The 21,720-nt window shown below is 64.3% G+C and overlaps 1 protein-coding gene across 3 annotated transcripts; it reads right to left on the bottom strand.

The window, feature by feature from the left end:
- Nucleotides 1-4,460: 4,460 nt before the first annotated feature.
- On the bottom strand, nt 4,461-21,383 carry STAT3 (signal transducer and activator of transcription 3). 3 transcript variants are annotated; one of them, XM_074561559.1, is made up of 24 exons: nt 21,271-21,383; nt 14,256-14,402; nt 13,502-13,646; nt 13,242-13,340; nt 12,700-12,795; nt 12,534-12,615; nt 12,030-12,124; nt 11,671-11,822; nt 11,066-11,224; nt 10,847-10,939; nt 9,985-10,044; nt 9,712-9,741; nt 9,484-9,577; nt 9,352-9,399; nt 9,053-9,136; nt 8,859-8,957; nt 8,581-8,716; nt 8,414-8,466; nt 8,231-8,325; nt 7,787-7,926; nt 7,202-7,414; nt 6,931-6,973; nt 6,516-6,628; nt 4,461-6,428 (listed from the first exon to the last, which is right to left on the bottom strand). In XM_074561559.1, the coding sequence occupies exons 2-24, from the start codon at nt 14,381-14,383 to the stop codon at nt 6,373-6,375; spliced, it is 2,313 nt and encodes a 770-aa protein (XP_074417660.1). In that variant the 5' UTR covers nt 14,384-14,402; nt 21,271-21,383; the 3' UTR covers nt 4,461-6,372. The 3 variants fall into 3 exon arrangements, with proteins under 3 accessions (XP_074417660.1, XP_074417659.1, XP_074417661.1); XM_074561558.1 differs by having other exon boundaries at nt 7,199-7,414; XM_074561560.1 differs by lacking the exons at nt 4,461-6,428; nt 6,516-6,628 and having other exon boundaries at nt 6,927-6,973; nt 7,199-7,414.
- Nucleotides 21,384-21,720: the final 337 nt, after the last annotated feature.

Here is a 21,720-nt window from a genome sequence, read left to right on the forward strand (position 1 = left end):
GGGCTGGAGCCGCACGGGCTATTTCTGCCATGGCCACCCCAGAAGTCGTTTCCTGCCAGGCTGCCACAGCCGAAGGATGCGAAGGGAGGTCCCATCGGAGAGCTGGCCCAGATGAGCCCCACAGGGCTCTGATCCCACCGGGAGGGAGAGGATGCCAAACCCCAGGGATGGCGGAGGCTGGTCCCACGCGCTGCTTGCGGAGAGCGGGGCCGGCACCGGCTGGGGGACGGAGGGGCAGCACGGACCCTGCCAGGGGACAGCCAGCACAGCGGGGAGCTGACGGGCAGGGGAAGCGGGAGGCACCCGGGGAGCTCATCCCCATCAGAAGCCGGCTCAGCCCCACGGTGCCTCATGCCAGCGGGAGGGGACGACCTGCTCCAGCAAAAACCTGGGAAATGGCATTTTGTCCGAGGGGGAATTTCCACAGGAAACCTCTGCTTCCAGCCACTCGGGTATGGCTGGGAACAACCCCAGTGAACGCTCGGTCTCAGCAGCCCACAGGCGTTACTGCCTGGGCAAAAGCTCTTTGTTCCCTCACATCATTCATCCAGCTGGGAAAAAAACCATCCGGGTTTCTGCCTACTGAAAAACACGGGGCAATAACGGCCAGTCCGGCTCTGCGATGGGAACCGGAGCCCCCCATCATCCCAGCGGGTGCCGCTGCACCCCGGGGGGGCATAGGGGGCCCAGCCAGCACCCGTGGCCCAGCCGGGACTAAGGACACAAGCATCTCGTGCCCACCCCGGGGCCTGGGCTGGCTGGGGGACACCCAGGAGGGGGTCACGGGGCAGCACGCCGCCCCCCACCCCACGTCGATGCAGGCGCACGTCCCCGCGCTCGCCAGAGCGCTCCCCTCGGCAGAGCCGAGGTTGCCACAGTAACCGCTCGGTCCCAGCCGGCTGCTGCCATCAACACGCTGCCACAGGAGCCAAAGCAGGAACCCAAAAGCCAGAGCAGCCCCCAAGCCCACCCAGGGCCGTGTCCTGCCCCCGCGGCGGCCGGAGCTGGAAGAGGTGGTGAGTGGGCTGCTCCGAGGGGAAAGGCGGCCGCCGGCTCCATCCTGGCCAGCAGCGGGGCGAGGCGGGAGCCATAGGGCAGCCATGGGGCGCTGCCCGTGGGGTCCGGCTCTGGGGGGTGGCGGGGAGGGGACAGCTCGTGCTCCCGGGGCTGGTGGGTTTCCAGCAGAGCTGCTGTGGCTGGGGAAAGGCAGACGGACACAGAGGGCTCCTAAAGATGGTGGCGTGTGCTCATTCCCAGGCCGCGTGCTGAGGGACACCGAGGAACGCGCGCCTCTGGCAAGAAAACAGGGGGGAAAAACCCCACCCGAGGAGCCCCACTGTGGCGGGCTGGCAGCTCGGGGCGCGCAGGGCTCGGAGGCTGATTTTGGCCAAGCCCCACCAGCCTCCCAGGCAGCGTTGGTCCGTGGGGGCGGTCAGGAGCCGCGTCGGGTCCTTTACCCCACGCGGGGCGAGCTGAGCCCTCGGCGTCGGTGCCGGCAGAGCCAAACGCCGCGCTCCGAGCTGGGATGGGATGAATGCGTGAAAATGGGCAGGTCGTGTCCCTCTGGCCCGGCAGCCGCGGGCAGGGCTGGCAGAGGGTGGCATTTGGGGACCGCGCTGTGCTGAGCTCGGGGTCTGACCTCTCCCACACCTGGCAGCGGGCGCCGCCGCCGAGACCTTGCTTGGCCCAGCTCCGCTGCGTATTAAAGTTTGAGAGTGGTGCAATATTTGACTTGTTTTATGAGCGTTGGGAGGCAGGGATGGCATTTGGCTTGGGCAGCCACGGCTCGGTGCTCCGCAGCTCAGCTCAGAGCCGCCTCCGACGAGGGCCTGCCAAGGAGGGGGCTTGGACGGACGTTCGGAGCAGAGCATCCCACCTCTCTGCCCCGCTCCACCACGATGGCAGCACACGACCGGACAGGGGAAGGATGGAGGAGGAGACCGCAGCGCCCGTCTCCCCCCCGGCAAACCAGCAGGTACGGAGCAGCGTTTCATGGCTCCAGGCAGCGCTGGGCACGGCCTCGGCCAGGGGCTGGCACAGGGGGCTGGGGGGAGCTGGGCACCGACCCCCGGCGCTGCCCGGGGTCTTCGTGCTGCCCACGTGCATCGCCCCGCCGAGCCACGGGCGAACGAACGCTCCTGCCCACCCACGGCGCTCGGGTCAGCGCTGCCACCCCCTCGGGGACAAGGGGGGGCTGCTCCGGCTGGGGGGGACGCACCTCGGTCTGCGCGAGCTGAACCGGCGGCAGTTTGGTAACACAAACAGTGGCCACAACGGGCTGCGTGGGAGCCACCGCAGGGGCGGCTCGGGGCGGGTGGGGGCACCCACAGCCTGGGGGTGAGGGGAAAGGGGGGGCTGGGACCCACAGGGCTGGGGCTGGACCCATGGCTCTGCCACAGCCTCGCTGATCCCTATCCAAGGGTTCATCCCCCGGGAACTCCCCACATGGCACCAGCTGGGCTCACCCGGGACCGGCAGGACCCTGGGGCTCGGCCGGCGGTAGCCACGGCCCCATGACAGCTGCCAGCCCTGGGGTCCCAGCGGCACCGGGTGGCCGCTCGTCCCCGTGGGGCCTCCCCATCCCTGTCACGCAAATGTCTGCTTCCCAAGCGGCTTATCTGCATTTGGAAACCCCTAATCCGTTGGCACATTTGGCTCAGATGCCGTCCCTGCTGCCGGAGCGGGGAGGGGGGGCCGCGGCCTTGGGGAAGGGGCAAAGCCGCCCCCGTGACCTCCTTTCGGAGTCACAAACAACCCCATTCCCCAGCGCCTGGCCCCGCTGCAGCGCCCAGCGTGGGGAGAAAGCGAGGAGCCCAGCCCCACATATCAGCAGCCCCCCAGGGATGGCTTGGGTGTCGGGGGTGGGGGGGGGGGATAGAGGGGCAGCGGGTGCCCCTGCCCTGGCTGCCCCCCGGTGCCACCGGGACCTTCCCCTGGCACTTTCTCCTGCTGCAAATCAGGCTGCGGCACTTGCCCACGGCAACGGCCCCCCCCGAGATGGGATGGGAGGGGCCACTGAACCCCGTTACTGAAGGGCCCGGCCCCCCGCCCTACACCCGGGGAGCGGGGCAGGTTCCGACAGGGATGCAGCAGGGCGTGTGGGCGCAGGGAGATAAGAAACCACTTATCTGCAGGAGCGTGGGACGGGACGCTGCGTTCCTGACAGCAAACGGTTGTGGCAACCCCAGGGGTTTGCGTGTCGGTAAGAAAATTCCTCGTGCTGGGGTTTCCCACCCCGTCCTGCAGCTGGCAGAGGGGAGCTGGGAACCGCCAGGGAAGGAGGGGGGGGGTGTGGGGTGTCCCTGGGGCTGGGCTGGGGCACGTCCCCGTGCGAGCCACCCCCCAACAGCACCCGGGCTGCACTGCCAGGAGCGGGCGCATGGTCCCCCCGCCGCTGCCTCGGGGCTGGAAGGGGTTTGCCAGCTCCATGCAGAGCCCTGGTGTGTTTTGGCGGTGAAATGGAGGGGCCTGGGGGGGTGGGCTGGTTCCCAGAGTAGGGACTAGCGCTGGCCGCAGACCCGAGCGGGATGCTCCCGGGTTGGGGAGGGCACAGGAGGCTTCAGGGCCACCTCTGGCCCCTCGAACCAGCCCAGCGCAGCCGGTCCCACGGGGGCTGGAATGGGGGGGGGGGGGGGGGATTTATTGAGCATGACCTGCATGAAAAATCCCCCTGCTAATCCCGCCCTGACGGAGCGATAATCTCAGAGCCCAAACCCCACCACGATCCTGCTGCTCCGCGGCGTTGCGGGGGGCTGCGGGTGGCAAGGGCTGGGGTGCGGATCCAGGGGGAGACGGGGGTGCTCCATGGGCAGCATGGCGCCGTCTGGCTGCTCCTGGCCCCACCGAGCCTGGGACCCGCTGTCCCCGAGGCTCAGAGCCGCTGGCCGGGGTTTGTCCCCGTGGGGCGAAGGGTGCCAGCTCCGGCGCGTCCCCACGAGAGGGCAGGACAGGCCCACGCTGCAGCCCGGGGCCAGGTCCCTGCAGGGCGGCCATGCAGCCACCCCAGGGCCACAGCCCCAGGAGAGGGACAGTGGGGACAGCCACCTGCCCCCAGAGCCCCCCGGGGGCGGAGGCAGCCGAAGGGCAGAGGGGTCCCACTGTGGCCCCCGGCCTCCAGCGAGCAGGGCCCCGGCACACAACCGCCTCCTCCCACGCTGGCACCGGCGTTTCCTTGACGCAAGCGGAGGAGACCCAGCGCCGCTCGGGGGCAGAGAGAAACCAGCCCGGGGCTATGCTCCCCCCGCCCTGCCCCGGCAGCCCCCCGGGAGTGGGGCCTGAACACGCCCCCGGCCCACGCTTGCCGGGGCAGCAGCGGCGGCGGCGGCAGCAGCTGCTTCGCGCCCCGCAAACCGCAGCTCTGGCGTCAGGGCCGGCGTTCCGCTGCGAGAGGCCCCAGTTCCCGGAGCGGGGTAAGGCGGGCGGCGCAGGCGAGCCGGCTGAACTGACAGCCCCAGAGCACGTCGCTTCAGAGCCTTTATTTTGGAGAAAGTTAAAGCCTGTAGATACAGCAATAAAATATACAAAAAAATAAAAATTTTTTTACAGTATTGAGTGCTGCCCGGGGCTACAGCAGCTGGAGGCAGCTACGCGCGAGCAAGGGGCACGGCCCTCGTCCCCTCGGGGCACCTCCCAGCTCCAAAGGGCCTTCTTGTCCCCTGGGGCAGCCACAGCCACCGTCTCCTGCCCACACAGGGACGGGGGCTGGCCCGGACCCCCCAGCCCTCTGCTTTCCCCGGGGATCTCCCCCTGCCCGCAGGCTGCGATGCCGACAGCGCAGCCCCCAGCCAGTGCGGGGGGACACCCCACCGCCATTACTGGGCACAAGTGCCAGAGCCGGGCGTCGGGTCCACCCTGCGCCGCAGCGGCATCACCGGTACAGATGATTGAGGGTTTCTCTCCACCCAGGACCCAGTTAAGACCCATCAGACATGTCCAACCCAGGGCTGGTGCCCACTACGACGTTTCTCTGCCGCTGTCACCCACAGCCTCGGTGACAGCCCAGCCCTGAAGCACCGGCCCGGCCAAGCACAGCACACAACCTCCCCCCCCCGCCACCCCCCGGGCAGCCACAGCTCCGTTAGCACCCCAGGGAGGGGGACAGGCAGCCTTCCTGCTCCCTCTTCTTCCTCGCTCATCACTGTCTGTGTGCCCACCGCATGGAAAGGGCAGGGCTCCCCCCGTTTGGGGGTGCACAGAACCACAACCGTCGGTCAAGCACGGCTTCCCGCTTTCCTCGACAACCCCCCCTCCGCCCCCCGGCTCCCCCCCCGAGGAGGAAACCTGCCCTTTGCAACACCCACGTCTCTGTCGAGCGCTGGCCGACAGCGGATTCCTCTCCCTACGTACATCCTGCTCCCTTCAACTCTTGCCACCTCCTACCTTAACAGCCACAGCCAACCTCTAACAAAAATGCCACGTGAAGCCCCCGAGAAGCTGCAAACCCACTGCCTGGGACAGCACCAGCCATACCGGGGGGAAAAGGGCCAAGCCAGGCCGGTCACGTTGGATCCAGCGGCCTCCCATCCTGCCCCCGGGGGTCCGACGGGTCTCACCCTGCACAGCACACGCTGGTGTTGGGACACATCACTGCCCTGCCCCAGGGAAACCAATTGTCCCAGCAGGATCCCTGGAGCTGCTAGAGCCAGTCGGAGCTGGGTGCCCGCAGCAGGGAGCTGGTGGCAAGCGGAGGCAGCCACTGAAACTCCCTGCTCCCGGCAGAGCCCAGCAAGGAACATGGCTCTTACGGGAGCGCCTGGGCCCGGCCACCTCCAGCCCCGAGCCGTCTGCCGGTCCCTCCTGGGCAAAACCAGGGCCAAAGGTGTGGAGAGGAGACCCCTCTGCCCCCTGGGAGGGCTGCTGGGGCACAGTCGCCCACCGTGGTGCATCAGGGAACCTGCGTGGAGGCCAGGACCGGCTGATCCCCGCCCCCGCCCCCGGCTCAGGCACCCGGAGGCAAATCCGGGCTCGTGGGATCTTTGTGGGCTTTTGGACTCTGGCAGTGGGGAAAGCAGCTTCCAGCAGCAGGCAGCACGCCTGGGGCTGCAGAAGCGTTTGTAAAAACTGAGGCTGCGATGGGAGGCTAATAGGCACTTGAATGAGCAAAACAATAATAAAAAAACTGTTACGGAAGGAAATAGAAAAAGGTTCATCCCCCATCCCCCCCCCCTCCCACAAAGAGACGAATGGCACCACCCTCGAGAGGGGGGTGTGCGTTTGGGTCAAACAAGGAATCGGTGGCGAGGACCACCCCCCCCAGCTCCTCCAAGGAATGGCCCAGAGCAGCCATGACCAAGCAGGGCGAGACCGGGGGGGCTCTTTGGAGGTGGGAAGCCCGAGTCTCGGGAGGGCCCCCGCGAGCGCCGGCAGAGCACCTCACATGGGTGAAGAAGCGCACTCCGGCGTCAGCTCCATGTCGAAGGTCAGTGACTCTGCGGGGAGACACAGCCGGGGGTTACAGGGCCCATGTGTGGCTACAGCCAGGACACCCCCCAGGTGCCACGGCCCGCCAGACTCACCAAACTGCCCTCCTGCGTTGGCCTCTGCGCCCTCGCTGCTGTTGCCAAACTGCATGAGCGAGTCCAGGGTGCGCGGGGACATGGGCAGGTCGATGGTGTTGCTGAAGGAGGTGCTGTCCAGGGGAGGAAGGGAAAAGCAGAGAAACCTCCGGAGTCAGGGCCTGGCCAGAGCTCTCTGACACCCCCTCTCCCCCCGACGGGGCCCCGGCCGTCCCAAGAGCTCTCCGGAGGAAAGGGGCCCCGGGAGGGGAGGGACGGGGCTGCGGTTAGGGCGGCAAGCGGACCCTGGCTCAGCACCGACAGTCTCCCGCTGCCCAGGACAGTCGGGGCAGTGGTGGGATGGAAACCCCTCTCAAGCGAGACTGAGCACACACAAAGCCCCCCTTCACTCACAGACACCCCCAGGAACACTTACGGGGTGACACAGATGAACTTGGTCTTCAGATACGGAGCGGCACCTGCGGAGGAGGGAGCAGCCTCATCAGCGGACGCCGGAGGAGGAACCCTGCTCTCCTCCCCGCAGAGCACAGCCCTGCGCCCACCCTCCCGGCCCCAGCGTGGCCCTCGCTGCCCACCGGGGACCGGCACAGGACCCCCCGTCTGGTGACAGCTCTTCCACCAGCACCGTCCCTGGAGCCACCTCACAAGACAGGAGCTGGGCTGGAGCGCAGAAAGTCAACGACTACCTGAGTCAGTAGCTTCAGAGTGCTCCTGGCTCTCCGAGCGGCAGTACTTCCCAAACGCCTCCTCCTTGGGGATGTCCGGGTACAGGTACACCAGGGGGGACACCAGGATGTTGGTGGCATCCATGATTTTGTAGCCCATGATGATCTCCGCAAATGACATGTTGTTCAGCTGCTGCTTGGTGTAAGGCTCCACGGACTGGATCTGGGTCTTCCCTGTACAAGGAGACTTTTGACACCCGCGTTCCTTGGGAAAGGCCTCCTCCCCCAAACACCCCAGGAACGGCAGAGACAAGGTAGGCTGTGCTCAGCTTCAGGAGGGACCCAGCAGACCACGGGGCAGGACGGGCACCTGCCAGGGCGTTTTGGTGCTGCCGGGAACTGTGCCACATGGGCAGGGGCACCCAGGACGCAGAGACCAGCAAAGGGCGCCTAGGGTCAAAGACTTAACCTAGGGAGATGGCTTTGTCAGGACAAGGATGAAGGACAAATCAGGGGACACTGCCGTGGTCCAAGCCCCCTTCAGAGCCAGAAACGCTGGCTGAGCATGACACCGCAATCAGGGCAACGATGGGGAGAGCAACGTACCACTGATGTCCTTCTCCACCCACGTGAAGGTGATGCCACCTTCCTTGCTGCTCTCGCTGAACCGCAGCAGGAAGGTTCCCGGAGGCTTGGTGCTCAGGATGGCTCGCTCCCGCTCCTTGCTGATGAATCCCATGATGTACCTGGGCACCAGGAAGCGAGGAGAGGAAGGGTGGGTCAGGATACCAGGGCAGCCATTCCAGGACATGAACCCTGCCAGCTCTGCACAGCACCAGGCAGCAGCAGGACCTGGCCCAGCCACCAGCAGAGCCACCAATGTTTTAAGGATTCCCAAGGAGGGTTTTTACTCTGAACCAGCCAACAGGGCCTGGACAGAAAAAGCACCCACACCGGCAGAGCCCACCTGCACCAGGAGAGGACTCGTGGGACCCCTCCCAAGGCCCAGCCCAACCAAGGGTCTCTGGAGTGACGCTGGCTGAGGCTCACCCTTCGTTCCACAGCGCCAGGATGTACTTTTTCACCAAGTCAATGATGTTGTCCAGCCAGACCCAGAAAGAGAAGCCTTTGCCAGCCATGTTCTCCTGAGGAAGAGGACAGAGAGGCCGTGAGCACGGCTCAGAGGAAAAGAATGGCCAAGGGAAGGTGCTCGGGGAAGAGAGGGAGTTATACCTTGCAGAACTTGGCCCAGGTGATCTGACAGCCGGAGTAATTCACACCTGGCCCTGGCAGAGAACAGGAGCATCAAGAGTGAGACTGATCTGTTCTTACAAAGACACCGTTTCCAGGGAGCAACCTGAGGGACAGCAGGGACGGGCAGGACACCCACGCAGGGTTACCTAGAAGTTTTTCCGCCAGCGTCGTCAGCTGCTCGATGCTGAGGCCGCGCTTCGTGGTGGAGGAGAACTGCCAGCTCAGCACCTCCGCCACCTGGTCCCAGGTCCCGATGGGGGGTTTGGTGAAGAAGTTCACGTTCTGTACAAGGGAAAAGGCAGCCCTGAGCAAGACGTGGGACAGAAAGAGAGCCAGGTCCTGCCCCAGCCCTGCTCCCAGGCCACAGCTTCCCTCTCCCTGCCTGCAGCCTGCCTGCTGGGACACTCAGGTCCCAAAGCCCTACCTTGGGGTTGTTGGTCAGCATGTTGTACCACAGGATGGATGCCCAGGCATTGGGCATCTGGCAGATGTTGGAGATGACCACCACAGGCAGCGAGTGGGTCTGCAAAGACAGGACATCACCACGGGCTGGGACACCTCCCAGGGCTCCTCTGCACCCAGGACCATGGCAGCAAGAGGCAATAACCCACAGCTCACCTCCAGGTCGATCTTCAGCCCCTGGTGATACACCTCTGTCTCAAAGGTGATGAGGTGCAGCTCCTCCGTGACTATCAGCGAGGCCTAGGGCAGAAGAGGACACAATGAGCACACAGGAGATGCCAGCCCTTGGCCTGATGCATGGCCTTTGGGCCTGCCGCCGCCGCCGCTCCAGGCTGGTCCAGCAGCTGCCAACGCGCCAGAGGGTGTCTGCAGAGAGCCCCCCGCGGGGCAGGGCTCCCGCTTCTCCTCGAGGCTCAGCAAAGGGCTCTTGCACCGGGAACCCCCTCAGCACTTACGTCGCAGTTGGCTCTGCCTCCGTTCCCACACCGCTGCTCCCGCAGGGTCTGTGGAGAGAAGGAACAGGCTGAAGCAACACCGCGACGGTGCACGGCCTCAACAGGAGCAGCCCGAGGGCTCGTGGTACCTACCAGGTGCTTGAACTCTGCTGAGAGGCTGCCGTTGTTCGACTCCTCCATGTTCATGACCTTGGTGTTTGTCCCCAGGATGTTAAACTTCCGGGACCTCAAAAGAGGAAAGACAGAGCGTGGCTGACACAGCAAACGTGCGGTAGGACGTTTGCCAGGATTAAAAGCAGAAGCAAGAAAAAAACAAAAAAAAAAAAAAAAAAGAGAAAAGAAAACCACCATTGCACTTACCCCCGAAGTGCTGCAACATCCCCGGAGTCCCTGGGAAAGGGGAGAGAGACACCTGGTCATGGCCATGGCCTTCCCAGCCTGAGGCGGACACGCTGGTGCGTGGCACTGGCTGCATCACAACATCGAGTACCCCTCCAGCCCCCCAGGCTGTCCCCCCACATGGGAACAAACCCTTGGGACACAGTACCACCCCGCACCCTCCAAGGGCAGCGGGAACAGGTCCCACTCCAGTAATCCCACCCGACGCCACCGGGATCAGGGCATGGGACTCACTTGTCAATGCAGACTTTAATTTTCAGCTGATAGTTCAGCTCGGGAAACTTGACCAACAACCTGCAAAGAGTCAGCAGAGCGTGAGCCTGAACACCCTGCACACGCAAACAACTCCAGTTCGACACAGCATCTGGCAGAGGCTGCAGAACAGCTGGATGCAGAGCAGTGCTGTCTGCACGCCCCAGCAGGCAGCACCACAAAGTTCACGGGGACGCGGCATTACCCAGCTCCTCGGGCACCCCCGAGCCCGCCTGCGTGCAGGGCTGTGACATGTCAGCCCTGACCCCTGTCCCCAGAGCTATGGAGGTGCTGATGCTCTCCTGAGCCCACCGAGGAAGGCCCGTTTGGGCTGTGACTGCCCACACCAGGCAGGTATCTGCTCTGACCAAACACCCTCCGCGCTCCTCTGCGGCCAGATGCTGCCACACACCAAGGGGACAACGGGGGCACAGCTGGGAGATGGTGAACAATCTCCAGGCAGAGCCCGGTGTCGGAGCAGCCGCTCTCTGTGGAGGTTGGCAGGAAACATGGGCCAGCTGAGAGGCAGCTGGCCAGGGACGTGCTGACGCTTCCTGCTGCCCGCCCCCATAGCGGGATTTACCAGAATCCCGGCTGCCTCCAGGAACGTGGCAGAGCCCCAGCCAGCGGCCGCCATCCCTGCACTGAGTCACGCAGGCGGCACTCCGGCAGGGCCAGCCTGCTGGGATCCGTTCCCTCCCAGCACCAGCGCTCCCCAGGCAAGCTGGAGGCTGCATCCGCACCAGCATCTCCTTCGGAGAGAGATCCCGCTTTGCTTCCCCCCTGCACAGCTCCTTTCCCTCGCCCGCAGCGTGGCAGGATCGCAGGGGCCAGCGACACTCACCTGACTTTGGTGGTGAACTGCACGCCGGTTTTGATGACCAGGGGCCGGTCGGGGTGCATGGGCATGCAGGGCTGCCTCTCCACGACGAAAGCGCTGCAGGGGAAGGCAGGAGAACCACGGTCAAACCTCAGGCCCGGCCCAGCACGCTCACTGCCCACCCCTCCACCCGCTGCCCGTGACCAGGGGACCGCCCGCAGCTTCCCCGCCAGCCCTCGGCACCTTTTCATCAGGTTCCTGAACAGCTCCACAATCCGCTCCTCCAGCATGGGCCGGTGTTGGACGATTGGGTCACCCTTGTAGGACACTTTCTGCTGCAGTTCTTCCAACTTCTTGATCTGCTGCCGGGTCTGTAGCTGTGATTCGGCAAGAGAGGTTATCCTAGGGGAGCAGGAAGAACCGGGGTTAGCGCTGGCTGCTGAGCCCTGCACGGTCCCAGCCCGCAGAGCCTTCCTCTTCCCTCGCTTGTGTGAGAGACGACACCCTCCGTACCAAACCAGCGGAAAACAGAACATGTCTATGGTTCCCAACCCAGTGCATTTTTCCAGGCCACCCGTTACAAAAGAAACCTGCACCCACTTAAGTTCTGCAGAGACACCAGGACCAGAAACTTCTCACAGCAGCCTTAAAATCCCACAGGTCTGGGGCAAATCACTCCAGCGCTAGTGCCCGCTGGTGAGGATCAGTCCGACTAATGCATTACATTTACGTTTGCAGGCATCAGAAGCCATTTAGCAAGGATATTTCCAGAGGCAAAGAGCTCATTTGCACTGCAGGTGGTTTGAATGCCACCTCTAGGGACTGATGCAACCCCAGCCAGCTCCTACCAGTTCTCGAGCCGGTCTAAGCAGATATTCGGTGGGCCGCCAATGCAGGCGATCTGCTGCCGTCTCTTCCAGTCTGCCAGTTCCTCATCTGCCAGCATCTTCTGCACATACTCCATGGCTGACAGCAGTCCGGCCAGCTCGCTCACAATACCCTGTCAGAAAAGAAAGCAGAACCTTCAACACCCTCTGACTCCTCCCGAGATCTGCAAGTTTCACACTTGCAGACAAGAAAGAAGTCGCCCAGGGCTGCGTTTCCAGCGCTGCTCTCAGTTCTGGCCACGCAGGAACATCAAACTCATACCCCAGGAAGGGCAGCGCCGCATGGCAGGGGGGTCTGGAGGGTCAGCTGCACGACATACCCTTCGCATTTGGTCCAGCGCCGTGAGCATCTGTTCCAGCTGCTGCATCTTCTGCCGGGTCACTGACTGATTGTTTCCATTCAGATCCTGCATGTCTGTGCAGAGAGGCGAGAGAGCTTCAGACAAGCACATGGATCCTCCTACCCTCCCAAGCATCATACAAAGACTTCCACTGCAAAGGAGCAGGCACCCTAGAAAGCTGTGAATAGTTAAGCATCGATCTCACACAGCCTCTGAGCACCTGCCGGCTTTCCTGCAAGCGCAGCAGCGCCATCACCTCCACACGCCATTTCCCTGCTCACAGGCAGAGCTCTGGTTCAGCTCCCCTGGAGGCAGTGGCAGAAACAAAAGAGGAGGTTTCTCCAATTGCCATGCAAATGCCCTGAGCCCAAGCCACCCTTCTTGCTTGGAGAGGAGGCACTGGCAGGGCTGGAACGTGCCCTCCAGCAAGTTTCCTTGCAGGAACACACTTCGGTTTGCCGGATGCTAATGAGCTCCCATTACCTCCTTGGCTTTTCAAAGTCTTGTAGTTAAAATCAAAGTCATCCTGTAGATTCTCCACCACTTTCATCTTCTGCTCCAGATCCTGCAAGGCAAGAGATGGGGATTTATTCAAAGCACTAACTCACCACGGTGGGGAAAGGAGAAGGTGCCTAGGCAGCACGCGTACCTGCACTCTCTTCCTCACATCCTGCAGATGCTGCTCCAGCATCTGCTGCTTTTCCGTCACTACAGCTGCTGTTGGATGCGTTGCCTGTCCCCCTTGCTGCAGAGGGGACAAGGAGGGCATTACACATCAGGGACACGACGCAGGGATGCTCCCGTCCCAGCCTGGGGAGGTTCTGCAGGAAGGGTCTTCACCCCCTCGCTAACAAAAGCCAGTGGGGCTGGCTGCTCGCTTGCGGCACCAGCTCCAGGCTGCACAAGGTGCACGGTGCAGGGCACAGCCCACGCAACCCGGGGTGAGAGGAAAGACGGATGCACACCCAAGCTGACAGCCCCCCCGGGCAGAGAGCACCCAGGCTGCATCCCGGGGGAAGCAGAAGTTATCAGCTGCTGCAGCGGGACAATCCCTCAGCACAAAGCAGCTACCGTTACCGAAGGAAGCAAGTGCGGAGCTTCAGACTGCAGCTTCCCTACAGCACCGAGTACTCGCGCAGTGCTGCCGGGTGGGCAGCGGGACGGCGGCCCCAGGACACCCCAGCCACTGACCTGGGCTGCGGTGGCAGCCGTCTGGAGCAGCCGGGACTCTTCCCACAGGCAGCGAGCCACGATGCGGGCGATTTCCATCGGCTTCTCCAAGTACCTGCTCTGTAAAAGGTTCAAACCCCCAAGGTTAGCAGGCGCAATGTAACTCCCAGGATCTCTGCATCCTTTAGGGCTGCGGGTCGTGAGCTGTGCCGAGGAAGCTGTCGGACTTCCACAGGCTCCCCCCGCACTCCCCCCTGCCAAACCAGTGCTCCCCACCTCACCTGCAGGAACTGCTTGATGCGCCGCAGGTTGTGCTGGTACAAGACGTTGGACTCCTGCAGGAAGCGGCTGTACTGCTGGTCGATCTCCCCCAGCAGGTTGTGGAACACCAGCGTGGCGTGCGACTCCTTGCTGGCAGCGTACGCCCTGCGCGAGGGAGGGCAGGGTCCTGGGTGCCGGCACAGGGGAAGGGGCACGGCAGCGCGAAAGGGCAGCGCGGCTCCGCTCACGCCATCGTCCCCCCCGCAATGTAACACCCCAGCCATCTCCCCAAGCTGCGCCACAGCATGGGTCAGAGCAGGCCTGACTCGCTTCACGCCAATAAACCGAACCCTTCGTCTGCGCCCGCAAGGGCAGGGCGACAGAGGGGTGTTGGACTCGGGCTCAAAGCCTGGCCTGCAGCCAGGCAGACGGCGCACGGGAGCACCTCGCCAGTCCCGCGTGCTCTCTGGACGGGATCCAGGAACTGGTGCTCTGTGACAACCTTGTTTACAATAGAGGCCAACGCAAGACAGCCCTGCATTGAGGACACCTCCGCCTTGGAGCTCCCCCTTCTCCTGGCCCAGGGTCTGACACCACGCGCAGAGCCCCGCTCCCCTTCGCGCCACACAAGCCTCGGGGAGGAAGACCAGTCCTGCTATGTCCAGAGCCCAGGGAAAGCATGAGAGCTCCTCCGGACCACCTCGGTGCCTGCTGCCACCCGAGGGTAGGGTGTCCTGAGCAAAGTCCCCATGTCGGTGTTTCACAAGGCCTTACCAGTCCTGGCTCTCAATCCATGGAGCCAGGAACTGCCGGAGCTCCATGGGAAAGCTGTCGCTGTAGAGCTGGTGGAGCTGCTCCAGGTACCGCGTGTCAAGCTGCTGCAGCTGGTTCCACTGCGCCATCCTGGCCAGCTCCGGAGACCTGTGGGATGGGGAAGCGTGCTGCTCAGAGCTGGAACCCTCCTGGCTCCCTTCTGCCAGCCCTTTGGCACAACCCAGCCACGACGGCTGCTCCCCGAAGAGCTGACGGGGCCGGAACTGGAGACAGCCGGGGCATGGCGAGCCCAGGGCACGCAGCTCTGGGAGGGTTGGTGCGGGCAGCGCCCGTCCCTCCAAGGGCAGATGCTGTGTGCCATGCGAGCCCACAACACTGCAGAGCTCCAACACACCCCGAGGGATGCGCCCAGGCCCTGGGTCCCCGTGGAGCCGCTCACACGTCCAGGAACTGGTTCCTCTTCAGCAAAACCCACCCTGAGCCGGCAGCTGCGGGACCAGTTCCAGTAGCCCTGGGACCGGCACCAGTTTGTGCCTCCAGACTGGGCTCCGGCAAGGCGAGAGCAGCCGCCAGCTCCGGCTGGCAGGGAAGCACCGCTGCCATCACCCATGGGCAGGTCTGGGTCACGGGAAGGTGGAACCACAGACCGAAACTGCATCATTACTGCGGGAATAACGGCACGCACTGGGAGAGGAACCAGCCTGGCTGAGAGGGAAGAGCCCTTTTCACACACACAGACATCTGCGTCCCAGCACTCGGCTCCGGAGCCCTTGGCAGCGCAGGACGTGGCAACGCAGCCTCCCCCGAGCGGCGGAGCAGCCAGAGCACCCAAACGCGAGGGCCCAGCAGCACCGCTCCAGCCCCAGAGCTCAACTTGAAATCCAGCTCAGAAAGCAGCTTCGGCCCCAGCCTGGCTGAGCATCCCAAAAAGAGCGGCGGCGGAGAGGTTTCGCTCCAGCCGTGAAGCTGAATAAAGCTCGGATCCTCACTCTTTCTCTTTTCACCGCACATCGTGAAATTAATCGGAAACATCTGAGATCAGAAGGGCAGAGCGAGCCCTGGCGCTGGCAGGCGGTGGCGATTCGCACCGGATCACAGGAGCGCAGACAGGCCCTTGCTGCGAGCTCAGGCTCATCCTCCCGCCCCACAGACCCCAGGGGCACAACCCCGCGGGGCCGGACGCAGCCCCAGGCGGGTGAGACCAGACGCAGCCGCTCTTACAAACCCTGACGGGTAGAGGAAGCCTCGCTTCACGCTGCGCCTCACACCGCAGGGTCAGATCAGAGGTAAAAGTCACCTCGCAGGCAGCTCCCAACGCCACCAAACCCCTCAGAGCTGCGCAGGAGCTCTCCCACCAGAGGGAACGCAGCCCCGGGCTTCAGGAGCTGAGCTTCCATCTGTCCGGCTTCAGCCTGGTGAGAACCCACCTTCCCCGCAGAGAGCAACCTCCCAAGTGCCTGCCTTCAGCAAAGCTTTCTCCTAGAGAGAGGCATCATTTCCCAAAGCTTTCCTACCTTCTTTCCCGGGGGAAAGGGAGGGGTCTCGGGCATGTAGGTCACTAATGACAGGTACAAGGCTTTAATCTGGTGCCAATGTCTTCCAGGCACCCTCCGGCCAGACAGCGCATGCCTGCCTCTGCTCCGGGAGGCAGGGAAGAGCTGCAGAGCTTACAGTAAGTGCAGAAGGCGGAGACTGCCGGGAAACATCAGAAACAAGGAAGGAGCAATTTTCGAGTTAGCGACTTGCGTAGGGATGGAAATCAAACTGACGCTAACGAGGGGACGGCAAGCTGTGTTCAGGGAGCAAAGGCACAGAGCTCTGCTCCACACCAGCAGCAAGTCACTCCCCTGCAGAGGGCTGTTGCTTTTCCAAAGGTCACCGCAGCGGGCGACGCGCCAGCTGGGCTTTGGGGACGGCCAGCGGAGCAGCAGCGGGCACCGCCAGTGACGCAGGAGCAGACGAGGGGCCGGCACCAGCCACAAGTCCCAGGCTGGCCCCGGGCTCGGCATGGGCCGGGGCACTGCGCTCCGTCCTGCGGCAGCGCTGGAGCAAACCATGGCAGTGGGGCAGCCCCATGGAGCCGGCACAAAGAGAAACCCAGCGAATGCACCAGGACGGGTGAAGGTCTGGGAAGGGGCCGGCAGCAGGAGGGGTGCCGGGAGGCAGAGGGCTGCGTCCGGCAAGCAGAGCTTTGCTCAGCGAGGAGGCAGATGGGAGGAAGGCCGTGCCACTCCTCAGGATGGGATTTACTCCCCTCCAGCAAACCGGGCTGCTCTGCCCTGAGCCCCAGGGTGCGATGGGAGCAGGCGAAGCCAAAACAACCAGACCCAGACCCATGGCGAGAGCAGCCGCTCCACGCAGGAGCCAGGCAGGCTTTCATCAGGCAAGACCAATTTAGGAAACCTTAATGGCAAATAAGACATCCCGGGGCACAGAGCAGCATGAGGAGTTTTGAGCCCCACGTATCATATCGCTGCCACCGGACGCTTTCAGCGGCACAGTATGTCGTGCTCTTCTGATCTTTGCTGCATCTCACACTTTCCCCATATTTTCTGGATTCTTTTTGTAAGAAGAGAGAAAGGGGGAACATCCTGTCGTGGACTGGGACACAGGGAGAAGACAGACACTGGGACCCGGCATGGAGTTAGAGGGGTTTTTAGAACTTCACAGCACTGAGTAGCCCCAGAGACAGTGGCCACATCCCCAGGCCATTAACCTTGACCAGCCACCCTCTGGTGCAATCCTCAGAGAAGACCACGTGAACCAAGCCTGTTTTTAATGGAGCAATGAGTGAAAGGGAGGGGAGAGAGAGAGAAACACTGGTCCACGCAGGAGCCTGTAAACAACAGACGCTCCTTCAGCCTCGGAGCAAGACCTGGCTTGATGTGACAGGGCCACTGCGACCGGGCATTGCCTCAGAGCCCCCATTTTGCAGTGGATTCAGCTCTTTGCTGGCCGTTTGCCCACCTGCAGCGGCACAGGAGCAATCCTTCCACGCAGGCGGCTGTGGTGCATTCACGGCTCTCTTAACCTGGCCCTGGTGGCTGCTCCCACTCCAGCGTGAACCCTGTGGTGCTTCTTCTGGGGGTAAAAACCCCAACAAATACATGGGCCAGGCAAGAGCTGAAAACCTACAAGCCACCAGAGTCCCCTGCCAGCTGGTGAGCTCAGCAACCTCGTTTCCTATTGCACCACGGCGATGGCAGCCCCGTGCACAGTGGGTGCTTCACCAGACTGTGGGGAAACGGCAGCCGCTGCCCCAGCCCATCTCCTGCTGGAGCAGCATCCCCAGTCCTGAGCCGGGAGCCGAGGACGGGTGTTGCTGTGCCACCGCTGCGGTGTCACTGTGGCACAGGACCCAGCTTCCTGGGCAGCCCCCGCTGCAGAATGGCTCACGGATGGACTTTCCCCTATCAGCTGAACCAGTTGCTGCTTCACTGAACCCCGATCCAAGCAAATCTTCCACGAGAAAGCCACAACCCGGGTATTTCAGGGCAGTACTGCAGCCCCAGCCTGCAGAGCACCGGAAGGCTTAAGGCAAAGCTCCCGGGCTGCCACGCGGCAGCAGCGTTTGGACGGGAATCAGGCACTTCTCACTGCCACAAATAGCCACAGAGCGAGCCGCCGCGGCAGCCCGGGCCCTGCTCGAGGTGCCCCCGCTGCAGCGCATGCTCCGCGGCTGCAGGAAGCCGGTGCCCCGGCAGGGCCCCAGCACCGTGCGCCGTCGCGACGATCCCTGAAAAACAAAACTAAAACGCGGCGAAACAGGAGCTGCTCTGCCTCTTCCCACCGCAGGCATCGCGCAGGGAGAGCGGCCGAGGAAGCCAAGGCAGTGGCTGCAGACCACAGAAGAAGCACGCAGCCCGCAGGGTCGGCCGCTGCCTGCTCGCTGCGCCTGCAGCCAGCCCAGCGCAGGATTTGGCCTCTGCTCGCCATCCCCGGGGGCTCTGCTGCATCCAGTTCTCACCTCCAGGGATGTCTCAGCAGAAGCAGATCACACTGAGGTTTTTACACCCCCCAGTTCAACCGCAGCCTGACCTGGCGACCCCTCCAGACACTGCCGCAAGAGCAGCCGGCTGGGAAGAGCCCTGAGACATGCTTTGGCAGGACATGGGCTCAAGCAGAGACAGCTCTGTCACAGCGGGCGACAGCAGGGCACACAGCCCCGGGAAGGGGGCCCCCTGCGACGGAGGCCACTGGCCCATCATCAAGTCAGGGGATGCGGGAGGCAGGGCCGGCCGGGAGCGGGGAGAGGTCAGGAAGGAGACGAAAGCCAAAGGGCTGAGGGGCTCCTTCGGTGCAGACCGAGCTCCAGCTCCTCCAGCATCAACAGCAGGCGGCCAGGCAGCCTGAAGCGCCGACTGCCGTGCAGGGAAAGGGTCCCTGTGACGCTCCTCACCGTCACAGTCACCAGCCTCAGGGAAGTCCTGATCTCGCCAGCTCCCAAAGCCCGGTGCAGGAGCCTCTCCCCAGCCAGCCCCACCGCCGGGAAGCCTCCCTTGAGTGGGTTGAGAGATCTGAGGGTTGAACCTTTCCGATTCTGCTGGGCTCGCCCGTCTCTGCGGTTAGCCTCTCCTCCCGGCTCTGGAACGGAGCCAGGGAGCAGCCGAAGCGGCCAGGGCCAAGCACGGCATGATGCAAGCCCAGGGGTAAACACGCTGTCCAGAGCTCAGAGTGAAGCTGCTAAAAGTAGCTCAAGAGCTAAAGTTCATCTTTCTTTAGCTCCCCTGCAAGGGCAGAGCACAAGAGCCGGGCCCGAGGTGTGCAGCCTCGCTGGCAGCTCCGCACACTCCAACAGCATTATTCCAAACAGGGCTGCTACGCTGGAAGCCACCCCACAACTGCCTTCCATCCACTGTCCCGTTTCTGGGATGCACCCGAAGAGCCCTCGCCTGCACCCCCACGGCAAGCAACGACTCCCGGGGCAACGAGAATGGGGGGAATCACCGGAGAGGGCTCTGAAAGGACTGCGGCACCCCTCGTCCCCTGCAGTGCCAGGAGTAGGAGGAAATTCAGTGACCGGTAGCGTTGCATAGGTCACACTAATAGAGTTATCACCGACGGGAGCGTCACAGACTCATGACAGATGCCATCAACAACGCTTCATGGGAGCTGCCCCCGCTTCCACACAACCATCAACAGGCTGATGAAAAAAACTGCTCTTCTCCAACAAAGCAGCTAATTGCTGCAGGCAAACACAAGAGCAAGTTTTGAAAAGGCTATTAGGAGAACTTGGCTCGGCTCCTCTGGAGCCTTTTCAAAGCCAGCCCTGGAGGTGGAAAACCAGAGCAGCGATGCAGAGATTTGCGAAAGGAGAAGAGGGTGACAGCGCAGGGCAGCGGGAGGCTCTGGGCCACCTCGCAGCCACAGCGCTGAGTTCCCTGATCAACACACACGCCAAAGCTGGCTCTTCCTTGTCACAGCTTAGCAGCTCTCCGGGGTTCATCCCAACAGGTAACTCCGGCTGCGGGGGCTGTAACACGGTCACCACCCCCCCGGGCAGAGGATGACAGGCCACACACCCCTCCTGTCCCCTGCCACCGCTGTGCCGGCACCTCCAACAGACCCACAGGAACCAGCAGAAGGGGCTGCACAGGGAGTGGTGGCGACAGCGATCACCTTCAGGGTGGAAACGGGGCCAATTGTCTCGATGTGCACAGACGGGCAGGGGCAGTGCCCCACAGAGGTAGAAGGAGTCCCTGGAGCGGGCCCGGGGCAGCCCACCCTCCCCGCAGGGATGGCACCCTGCTCCCCCCGGCCATGTCCCCCAGCGGGCGCACACGCGTGTGCGGGCAGCCTGTGGGACACGGGTGACGCACACGGTGGGACAGCGCGGTGCTGTGCTGAGGCTGGCAGCGGGCAGGAGCGGTGGGCAGCGCTGTCAGCCCCCACAGAGCGCTGGGGCGGCTCAGCCACACAGCTCAAACCTTCCACGAGACGCACGACCCGACAGCTCTGCTCCGCACCTCGGCATCGCACCTACCGCCGGCAAGGAGGGCTGTCAAACCAAAGCCTGGTCAGGCAGAAGATCCCAAGCGAGACGCTGCCGAGCGGTTCTGTTCCGGGGGCGGGGGAAGCCGCAGCCCCGAGCTCACAGCTCCCAGAGACGGCAGCCAGGTCCTCGGGCCTTGCTCTGACCAGGCGCAGAACCCGCAGCTCGGTTTTCAGTTACGTGGGACAGGCTGCGTCAGCATCTGTCCTAACCCCTGGCTCAGGGCACCCCGAGCTGGTGGCCCAGGGGCCATCCCACAGTTAAACCCCCCAGAGGGCAGGGATCCTGCGATAGGCCACTGCCAGGCCCCAGTGCCACCGGCCTGGGTGGCAGCTCCTCGGCCCTGCTCTGCGCACCCGGACACTCTTCCCTCTCACAGAGGCCCGTTTGGGCTTTGAACTCTCCGTCGGGGTCTGTGCAGTGGAAGCAGCTTCACCGGCAGCACCCGCTCTGCCCCGGTGCCCGGGGACCCTGCGTGGGGCACACACCGACGCCTGCGCCCCCGGAGCTCCGGGAGCTGCCCCCGCCCGGCACCGATCCGCCGGGAGCTGCGGGAAGGAGAAAAATCCCATCTGCTGTAAGACCAGAGGATTAAGTTAATTAGTACCTCCCTAATGACGACTCCGCGGGAGCACGGGGTGCTGCCCTCACCAGCAGCACCGGGCTCGGCCCCACCGCCGGGACGGGCCGCAGCCGGAGCGAAACTGCCGCCCCCCGACAAAAGCGAAACCGCAGTGGGGACGGGCTCGACCGGCGGGGGAGTCTCCCGGGAACGGCCCCCCGCGGCCACGGCCGCCCCTCGGCTCAGCCCCACCGGGGTGGGCAGCCCCGGCCCCGCGGCCCAACAGCCCCAGGGGTCAATGGCACCGCGGGCCCTGGCCCCGTCCCCGGGCCTGCGCACCCGGGGCCCCGACAGCCGCCGCCTCCCCGAGGCCCCACGGCGGCGGCCACCGCCGCGCCCCCCGGGAACGGCCCCGGCACCCCCCCAGCCACGAACCCTGGGCCCGGCCCCCCCGCTCTCACCGGCGGTCCCGGGCGGGGCGGGGCGGCGGCTCCCGGTGCCGGCGACGATCGCGTCCGGTCCCCGCCGGAGTGACGAGAAACCTGCTGCCCGCCGGGCCCCGCCCCTCCGCGTCACGCCGGGCGCGGCCAATGGCGGCGCGGCGCTCCCGCTGCCCCGCGAGGGACGGGCCCTGGCGGCCAATCAGCGCGGCCGTCCCCCGTGTCGTCACGTCTCGCGGAGCGGGGGGGCAGAGGGGGTTGCCCCCTGCCGGCTGTTCCCGGACGGCGCCGCCTCCCGCCGCGGGGCGGCGCTGGGGAGGGGGCCGTGCGGCGGGGGGGGCGGTGGCTGCCGGGAACGGCCGTGCGGGAAACCCGGCTGAGTTCCGGGCAGCGCCGTGACGTCAGCGCGCGGCCCACCGCCGCCGCCTCTTAAAGGGGCCGCGCCGTGCTGGGGCCCGGCAGCGACCCCGC

The sequence above is a fragment of the Larus michahellis genome, chromosome 18 (genome assembly GCF_964199755.1).
Source record: "Larus michahellis chromosome 18, bLarMic1.1, whole genome shotgun sequence".
NCBI classification, from domain to species: Eukaryota; Metazoa; Chordata; class Aves; order Charadriiformes; family Laridae; genus Larus; species Larus michahellis.